We start from the raw sequence: 10,707 nt of genomic DNA, 5'->3' as shown, positions 1-10,707 counted from the left end.
CAATTTTTTTCTCTGCAAATGGTGGCCGGAATTTGGTATCTCACCGGAGAAGATGGTGGTTTCCACCACCATCACCACGTGTGCACTTTCCTGATCGTTCGATTGCTTGGCCATGTTATAATCTCATGCGTTGGTTGTGTTTACTTATTTTAAATCAGCATGACGCGCGCTTGACTTAAGTCCACCATGCGCCCTCACCTCTGAGCCTTTGATCTATGCCACGTCAATTAATGAGTTTGATCTGGTGGCTGCGCTTTTTTCTATTATTCCTATTTTCTTTTAATTTCAGTTAATTCCTTTTATTTTCAAAAATTCATAGAAAATTTATTTGAAGTCACAAAAATATGAGACCAATTCCAAAAAAAATCTTGAAAAATCTAGTTTCATATTTTGATTTTTAATTATTTTTGTGATTTCATTTAACATTTTTTGTGAATTATTTGATTTTTAGTAGTTTTAATTCATTTTTAATTACTTTCTGATATTTGAAAAATCCAAAAATATTTTTCTAACACCTATTGATTATGATAAGTCAATGAAAAATAGTCTCATCAATTTCTTATTTTATTTGAGATTTTAATTCATATTGTGTTATTTTTTATTGTTTTTAATTGTTTTTAAATAGTTTCTGATTTCTAAAATTGTTGAGAAAATTTGTCAAAGTTTGTTTGACCATGTTAGACCTATGATAATTTAATTGGACTTGTTGAAGTTGATTTGAATTAAATTTGAGGTTTGACCATATTTTGATTATTTTATTTTGCATTTATTTTTAATTCAAAAAATACCAAAAAATTATGATTGACTTGTTGACTTGTAATCTTCATTTCTTTTCTGTATAGCATTGATTGATGATGACTTGGGTCACATTTGACCAATTGAGTTTGATACTTGAATTCTCTTTCCCTCCCTTTCATCTTCATCTCATTCTTTTTATCATTTGGCCAATGAGTTAATGTCTTATGGTTGATCTTGACAAATAAGAGATTTAACCTTCTTTGATCCAAACCAAACTCAACTTGATCCAAGATTAAGTGAGTTGTTTTGTGTCCAAGATAGGTTGCTTCTTGGTCAAGCAAATAACCTAAAGTACATACAAGGCCCTTCCCCTTTTGTTTTGGCATAGCAAGTTTGTGGAGCTTGGCTTACTAGTCATGATCTCTAACTTGTGTTTATTTGCCTATAGTTCTATTGATCGGCCTCAGATAGGTGTGACTACTACATTAGTCCACTTACGATTGCTTAACATAGCGATACATTGTCTTATGACAAACTAACATAACTTCACTAATTTTTACTAACTTTAATTTGAGCATTTAATTTCTTGCCCTTTACTTTTAATGCCATTCATTTGTTGCTCATTTATTCATATTGCTTTTCATTTTGCTCACTTGAGCACATATTTTATGTTTATGTCATTTTTCTTTTGCTCATTTGAGCTCATTATTGTATATAAATATATTGTTTTCTTGTGGTTGTTTTGTCTTTGTTTTGTGTGAACCCAATGCAAAAAAGGAGAAAGGACTTAGAATTAGGACATACCCATGCTTAAAAGAGTTCAAGAGCAACTAGGCCTCATGCCTTTAGAATGCTAAACTTGTTGAAAAGCAACTAGGCCTCATGCCTTTTTAGAATGCTAAATTTCAAAGTTGACTTTAAAGGACTTCTCATCTAAACTTATTCTTTGTCCATTCCCCTTATTGTGTTGTGAACCTTTTTGATGTTTGCTCTTGTGTGATAGGGATTCCATCTTGAGATAGTAAAGAGGACCATTGTCATGAGTAGCCAAGTTAAGAGAGACAAGCCAAATGGAGGTCCTAGGAGGTTGAATACAAATTGTTTGATTGCTTGTGTGTTTGCTAAGTCCAAAAGAAAGGAGAATCTTGAATCATCTCTATGATTTCAAGAAAAGGAAGTCCAAGGGTTTATCTTTTCTCTCTCATCTTTGTATGCTTTAGGACTAGCCCTTCTCTTCTTCTCCTCACTCTAACCAAGCCAAAATCTTTTCTTGCAAACTTTGACTTTGTTTCAAACTAGAAACCTAGGCCTTATGCCTTTGACTTTTCAAAATCTTTCCATAAATACTCATTATGAATAAATCTTAAATCCTACTTTGATTCCATTTTTTGTGTGAATACATCTAACTTATAAATACAACTCACTTCAAGTTGTTTTTGTGGTTCCAATGGCCACCTTTGTTAAAATGTTTCATAAACATTAGTCATAGGTTTGAGTTATCATAGTGGTTGGTGTGAATCTCACCTCATCCTTAGTGATTGGATTATAAGTCTTCCATACTTATTATAGGGTTAACCCCTCACTAGTATGTTGAAGCCTTCCTCACATGGTGGATTGTTGGTTTAAGTTGAGTTTTCTCCCTTTGATAACAAAAGACCTTAAGGCTTTTGATCAAATCAACTCACCAGTCTTTGTGATTTTTACCCCAAACTACGAGGTTTTGATCCTACCTTTATGATGGTACGTAGGCAATGGGTTCATCCATTCAAACAACAAATTTGTAAATATAATCTATTCTCTTCTCATCCCCCCAATATTTTTTACAAATCTTTTCAAACATACCAACCTATAACACATATTTGCAAAAAGGGTTCCCTTAGAGTACTAAGGATGTTTTGGGTGCGTAAAACCTTCCCATTTCATAATCAACCCCCTTACCCAAATCTCTGACATTTTTATTAGTTTTTTATTTGAAAAACTTATTACCTTGGCTTTTGTTCGCTTTTTAGCCTTTTCCTTTGGACAAATAAAAGTGCGGTGGCGACTCGAATTGTATGTTTACTTTTGGTTTAGTCAATAAACCTAAAGGTAACGAAAACCCCGCTACAGTGTGGAAATCGAGGCATTCAGTAGGTTAGTTGTCAATGATTGGTTAGTTGATGATAATTTAGTTAGGTTCATTGATAGGAAATGTTGTTAAGAACTGATAGGTTCAGTTAATTACTCAATTTTAGTTTGGATATTGTAACAGGTTTGTGCCATTGTCTAATGGTTGGTGGTCTGCAAGGTTTGTTCATAATGTTGCTCCTGGCTTGAGAGATTCTGCAGGATGATTGGTGAATGCAGGTTAGGTTTGTACTGGATGCAGGTTGTGTGACTGTTGACTGCTAGGTATGTTGAAATGATGAAATGGTTGCAGGCTTTAGCTTTCCCTGTCTTGGTCATGTGGAATTTGCTTGGAAATGATTGCAGGTTATTGATGGTGTTGTTTCATGTTGATTGAATGCAGGGTTTTCCTTGGTCTGCTCATGGTTGATATGCAAGTCTGGCTTGTTTGGATTGTGCAAGGTTTGGCCTGATGGTTTGATGCAGTCATTTATGGGCAATATGGTGACTGTTGTGCAATGTTTGCAGGCTGACTTGATGCAATATGCCTTGGTGCGTTGTAATGTTGTTTGTTGCAGGCTTGTTATGTTGAAGAAATGGCTAGGAGTGTATGCTATGTTCATGTTTTGTGGTTAAAATTTGTTGGTTAGGTTGCATGACTTGGCAGGCTGCTCATGGCTTGTTGGCATGTCTTTGGTAATGGTTGTTTGGATGAATGTTGTAGGCAGGTTCATGGCATAGGATTGGTATGCTTGAATGTATATAGTGTGCCATGAATGTGTATGCTTGGAAATGTTGGATTCCCCAAGGGTGGATCCTTACCACCCATAGAGGCAATTATATTTACTAGATCCCCTAAGGATGGATCCTTACCGCCTATAGAGTCAATTATATTCATTGGATCCCCAAAGGATGGATCCTTGCCACACATACAGGAAATTATATTTGTTGCATCCCCCATGGGTGGATCATTGCTTCCTGTTGAGGCAATTATATTAGTTGGATTCTCAAAGGGTGGATCCTTTCTTCCCATACAGTTGACCATGACAGCAAAACGTGTTAAGATAAAAGAAAAATAATGGAATAGTTGGAGCTAAAAGTAATTAATATAAAGACATACGCAAAAGGACATCGTTGTTCAGAATAATTACAAAAATCCCGAAGGGGTAAATAAGATTACAAACAAAAATGGAAAGAGGGAAATAATTCATTCTGCATCCACCAGCTCCCCACCTAGAACCATCTTAAGAGGTTCTAGGGGGATTAATCTAGATGGTAATAGAGGAAAACCATATGCCTTCTCTCCTCCTTAATGTAATGAACAAGGGCCACATCAGCGTCATCTGCGAGCTAAGAGATACACTCTTTCATTCTTTTAAGAGCACTTTGGGCTTCCTCTAGCAACTTCTTTAAACCATTTACCTCTTCCTACTAGATATGCGTCTAGGCGGCCACTCCTTCGGGGAGCACCTTCGTATCATCAGTTCTTACCTCAATCTATTTCAGTGTTTCTCCGCCTTCCTGGGTACGCTTGTTCATATTGGTTACCACACACTGCATTCTCCCTAGGGTGTCAAAGTGCTTCTCCTTCAACATTTTTCCCACAAAAATCATCTCACCAACTTGACCTCCAACGAAGTCAAAAGTTGGGTAGGATACATGGAGAAAAGCATTTGCTGATTTCCCGATAAGTGCCTTAGGAAGGAGAAGAAATGATCGACAAAGCCACAAGGTCAAAAGTGGAGTTATTTCATAAAGAAGGTTGAGTTCCCACCAGCCTCTCCGTGCCAGGAACTGCTCCAGGGTTCCCTCCTGGATCAGAGGAACCCTCATCTATCCTCGAGTCTAGAGAGGGAAGGGTCTACGCTTCTTAAGAGGTTTCACCTTGCGACATCCATGGAGCATCATAGATACTACGAGAGAAAGACAATATCACCCGTTACTCAGTCATCTGCATCTTCATTAGACACACCTTTTCTTGTCAAAAGACACCATCATGCTCTCGCCTGCACATGATAAACTATCACAGTGCGTTTATACAAATAAAACACCAATGAAAGGTATTTTCCCTTACCTAGGTACTCCTCCACTATGTTGTCATCTTCACGGTCTCGAATGATAAGGATACTGTACTTCAGGGGGCGAAAGAAGCTTTGTCTCAAAAAATATAAAAGCACCCTAACAAAAGGGGGATCCCTCTTTAAAAATATATTTTATGATGGACCTCCATAGGAAGATCCTTTACGCCACTCGTGAAAATTATATGTCATACTTCCACCAGAATATCCTTGTCGCCCCTCGTTGCAATTATATGATGGACTTTCACAGGAAGATCATTTCCGTCACTCGGGGAAATTAGAAGTTGAACTTATATAGGAAGATAATTTCCTCTTCTTAAGGAAATATACATAGTTGGACCTTCACAGAAGGATCCTTGCCGCCTCTTAAGTAAAATTATACAGCTAGACTTCCACGGGAAGATCCTTGCTCCCCCTCGAGGCAATTGCACAATTGAAATTTAATAGGAATAGTCTCGCTACCCTCCCGGTCTATACTCGATTGGCCAATTTAAAAGCTCTCTCCTGAGGGACTCAGTATATCCCAGGACAGATTGCATCCAAAAATCACACCTAAGGGGCGTGGTCTATATCAAGCCCCGGAGACTTGGTTTCAACTCTTGCTAGAGGGCCTGATAGAAGTTGTGCCAAAAAGGTTGAACACCCCTCCCGAGGGAATCAACATCTCCCTTGGCCGGGATGTATGATACGATAGGATACTCCCATTAGCCATAGGTAAAAAACACTTTGCCCTTTGCCGAAGGACTCGTGTCTTAGGGACTGTGTAATATTATATTTGCAAATAACATTGCCTAGAGCGACAACTTGGGATCCCTATAGGAAATGGAAACAAAGTGAGGTCGCCCGAAAGGTAATATCTATCCACCTTTGAGTTTTCCTTGCCCAGGAAGGGAAAAGTGGGATAAGGCATGTTGTGGGAAAAGAGAAAGTCATAGTTGTTACTGACCCGCGTTTCCTATGGGAATAGGGATTCATGTGGCCACTATTTGACTAGGTGGATGATGGGCCTTTCCAAAAAACCCTAGGTCCTCGGGGCCTCTATAAATGAACTATCCCTCAAGGGGATGAAATGAGGACCTCAAATCATACACACTTACTACTACTCATAGAGTACTTCACTCCTTGTAGCGCTAACATCGTCAATCTAACTACCCACCTGCAACCCAATAGTGTCGGCTACCAACAATGTTTCTTACCTCGCGTGATTAGGTCCCTTACACAAGCTTAAAAACCACCGTACAATACTATTCGCTTTCGTGAGATAGCCCTCACTCCCAAACATGTAGTATACTACTAGGGCCTCTAAGTCTCCCTGTCCTTGCAGGGGGAACACACACACACATTTACTTTTTGTACAGTATAAGTTTCATTTATGATGTGATTAAGTTTATGGTTGATAATGTATTAATAAATTTAAATGGTATATGAATTGAAATAAATTATATTTATTAATTTTATAAAATTAAATAGGCACCCGAAGTACCAAGGTGTCTTGGTAACAAATATATAAATAAAACTAGAAGAAAAAAACATGTGAAGACAAAACTCCCTTGAAGAGATTCGAATTAGACACATTTATGTTTCAGTAATTTTATAATACATGGAGTGAACGTTCGAAATACAATATCATTTTGTAATTTTTTTGTAATTCTTTTAATAATACAAAATATTGCTAAGTAGAGAAAAGAAAAGATGATCACAAAGACACTATATTTTTAAAAAAATATATAATTAACAAGTACATAGGTTTATGGTTAATGGGGTGAAAGAGAAGAATAAATATGTTCCTTCCAAAACCTCCTTGAAGATCGGTAAAATTGTGATGAAGAAAACTCCTCAACGGACACATGTGAGTAAGAAAATAAAGGTTATATAAAAAATGCTGAGAAGAAGTCTCTAAAGATAAAGCTTGTTCAATCAAGTGACTATGTGATAAATACTGAAGAAGATGTCCAGAAAATTGTGTACACCATAAGGAGAAATGTTGGTGGAAAAATGATTCTTGTGATTGTTGTTGTTCTTCCCCTAGATAACGTGTCATTCCATTTTGAATAAAGTGTTCAGAAGTGAAAATATGTTTTTCTAAGAAGGATTGTTCTAAAAGAGATCCAGGCCTAGATTCTCTTGATTGTAAAGAGATTATGGATTTGATCAAAGTTGTTGGATTGATGAAGATTGTAAATGATATTGGACATTGCTATTCAAAGTTGGTCAAGGAGTTTATTGTGAACATCTCACCTAATTGCAATGTTGAAGGAAGTCACGAGTATAGGAATGTATATGTTAGAGGGAAGTGTATGAAGTTTTTACCCCTCAATTATTAATGATTATTTGGGTAGAAGCGAGTCTGCAAAGCCTGATAAGTCTCCATACATTGACAAGATTTCTAAGGACGTAACTGGTGGGCAAATGAAGCAATGGCCTAAAAAAGGTTTACTCTCTAGTGGAAGATTCATTGTGCAGTATGGTATTCTAAATAGGACTGGTGCATATAATTGGGCACCCATAAATCATAGTTAAAGTATAACCTATGTGTTGGCCAAACTTATCTTCAAAATAGGCACAATGGGTAAGTTGAATATTGGAGATTATGTGTTTGAGGAAACTATGAAGTATGTTAACTATTTTATTGTGAAGCTAACCATAGAATCCCCTTGTTTGTTAACTAGAATTATCTTTGGTCAATACCTTAAGATTGTGCATCCTTAAGAAACTCCAAACAAAAAAGAAGGGCCACTCAATCTTGATAAGAAGTTGTTTATCGAGACACATGTCCCAGAAAAAGTGGTGACAAAGCACCAAGGTCAAGATATTGGTGGTAATTCTTCTCTTGTATCCAAAGCCACCATAAAAGATATGTTGCTTTAATGAACGGAAGTTTCAAAGGCTCTGTAAGAAACAATTACTACAAGTACCATCACGGAATGGAATGTGGATGGTTTGATCAAAATGCTGACCATGGTGAAGGAAGCCGATGAAGATGAAGCTGACAGTGAAGAGGAAGAGGAAACTGTTAGTGATAGAAAAGAGTAAGAGAGATCTGCTAGTGAGAAAGAGGAAGAACGCTCTGAATATTGACTGAATTCTCCAATGTTTATTTTAGTTTTCTTGGCCCTTGTATACGGGTGTGCTTTAGTTATGGGTTTGTAATGGATCTTTATCAATGATTATGGCTATGCACTCTAGTTTTCCAGATTCATGTTCCAGTCCCTATCATGCCTTTATTTTGTATTTGTTCTGGCATGTGTTCTCTTTTTTTATGTCTTTGACAAATTATGGCAAAAAGGGGGAGTAATAATGGTTTGTGCATGCATGTATGCCTAGCTTATGATGTGATCTCGTGATTATGTGTGATACTTATGATGTTGGTCTCTACTTTTGGTCTAATACTGTATGCTCATATTATCTAATAGTCATATGACACTTGCTTGAATATCTGGCCTTCAACTGTTTATGCATCTGTGAGTTGATCTCTATGTTACAACCACCTTCTTATTTGGTACTTTTATTGTTGTTGTTTGCTCTGTTTGTTCTATTCTTGATGTGATTATGATGCTCAGTTTATGTTGTGTTTTTGAAGATTTACTCATGCACATCTTGTAAGTTTTGCCAAAATTTGCCAAAGAGGGGTCATTGTTCCTTTTGATTAGTTGCATTATGCAAAACAATATGGAGTGTAAAAGATGTTTTGGTGAAGAAAGGACATATGTGGGACACGATGTTGCAACATTTGTGCAATATATGACCTTTGTTAGCAAGACATGTTTGTGTGTCACTCTACCGCATGCATTCATATGTCAAGGAGTAGAGATTGGTTTGATAAGTGTGTTGTAATTGAAACAATCAATATCCTGATTATTGCATTTATCACTAGGGTTAGTGAGAGAGGTCTCTATTTGGGGGGAGTCCTAAATAGAAATACACAAGTAGAATTAAGAAGAGAGACATTAAATAAGAGTTGTTCATCTAAGACATTTTGTACTAGTTCTAATGAGAGTGAATATCCTTTATTGGATTGGAAATCCTCCAGACATATATATCGTTGCACCGAACTGGGTTATCAATCATTTGTGTTATTTAATTGCTTTATGATTTTTTATTTTTTTCTATTATATGTCAATTTTTTGTTTAAGATGGTGAACATATTGTGTTAGACATTGTGTCCAACATATGTCCCTATCTTGAACATAATTTTAGTTTATATATTAAATGAACAAAGTTTAAATATCATATGAAACAATTGTAAAATGAGTGTAATCTTTACTAATAATAGTTTCTCTTTCTTCCATTTTAAAAAACAAAATCAAACTCATATATTACTTTAACTTTTGTTTATAGTGCAACTTTTTGATCTAACATAATACCACCTTTTGAAATATGTATAAGTGAAAGATAATCTATTTTAATTTAATGTTAGAATATTAAAATGGCATTATTATTCAGACCGAGGATAACATAACTATAATCAATTTAATTTAATAGATGAAAGAATATCTTCTGAATTTAAAAGGACAACTACTTTTTACAATGATTTAATTTAATATGAATGTTTTAAAATATCATAGAGTTATCTATATTTTTAATTATTAAATTAAAATTAAAATTTATATTTTATATAAAATACATTAAAAACATTGTTCAAAATAACAATCATCTGATTAGTAATGTAAAAATAATTCTTACCTAATTTGAGAAGCACGTCCCAAGTTAACACTCAATAGTTGTTGATGCCTCATTATTCTCACAATAAGCCAACTACTTACTACACACTATATCATGTACTCAAGTTCTTATTATTCCTCTTAAATTTAACTAGTATCATAATAGCTATATATACTAGTTTATTGAATATATATTTACCAACATTTAAACCCATAGTATATCAATGATGAAAACCAAACCTTTTATCTTTGTGTTGTTTCTTTATGCATTAATTTTTCTTTCTGTTGTGGCAATTGAGTCATCCAAAGATGAGAAACAAAGTATATAAATATTATTTATTCGCATAAATTCTTTCTTCTTTTAATATATTTACTAACCATGTTTGTTTGGCTTTGCAGCTAATGCTTTTGATATGTCAAAAACAAAACTTGCGTTAAATAAGGATGTGGTCTCGGGAGGTGGACACGATGGAGACAAAGGAAAAGGACATGAAGACGGAGAATGGGGATTTTGGATAAATGACGGAGGTGGTTGGGGAGCTTGGTTAGAACACGCGGGTTGGAAAGGTTGGATAAAAAATGAAGGAGTCTCAGGAGGAGGAGGAGGAGGAGGAGGAGGAAGAGGAGAAAAAAGTAGACTTCAAGGACAACATGGAAAAGAAAATGAAGTAAGTTCAAGAGAAGGAGAAAATATTGAACTTGAGGAACAAGGCGGAAGAGAAAATGAAGAAAACTGGAGAAGAGGAGAAAATAGAAGAATTAGAGGAGAATATTTAGAAAACCAAGGACCTGTTTGGAGAAGAGAAACAAACAAAGGATTTGGAGGTAGAAATGGTGGAGGTCGCGGACAAGTAGGGCTTTGGAACATTCATAAAAACTAAATTTATGAATATATGCATAGGAAGTATGAATAATAAAAGCATACACCAAATCTTCATGCTTTGTCTTTAATAGGATGGTTATTTTCCTCTTAAATTTGAATTCCTTTCACCAGTATCCTTAGATTCTACCACACTTATTATCATGTTTAAATAAATGTTAAGTATCACTATTTCATTTCTAATTATTTTGAGAAACTAGACTTTTTATTTATTTTTCTATGTTATATAACTCAACAATGGTTA

At 35.4% G+C, this 10,707-nt stretch overlaps 1 protein-coding gene across 1 annotated transcript; it reads left to right on the top strand.

Moving 5' to 3' along the window:
* Window positions 1-9,806: 9,806 nt before the first annotated feature.
* Window positions 9,807-10,464, top strand: LOC127121914 (glycine-rich protein DOT1). The gene is made up of 2 exons (XM_051052338.1): window positions 9,807-9,904; window positions 9,983-10,464. Exons 1-2 carry the CDS (start codon window positions 9,808-9,810, stop codon window positions 10,462-10,464), a joined length of 579 nt encoding a protein of 192 aa, XP_050908295.1. The 5' UTR covers window position 9,807.
* Window positions 10,465-10,707: the final 243 nt, after the last annotated feature.

This window comes from Lathyrus oleraceus, chromosome 2, assembly GCF_024323335.1.
Source record: "Lathyrus oleraceus cultivar Zhongwan6 chromosome 2, CAAS_Psat_ZW6_1.0, whole genome shotgun sequence".
Lineage (NCBI taxonomy): Eukaryota > Viridiplantae > Streptophyta > Magnoliopsida > Fabales > Fabaceae > Lathyrus > Lathyrus oleraceus.
This window is presented reverse-complemented; position numbering and strand designations above follow the sequence as displayed.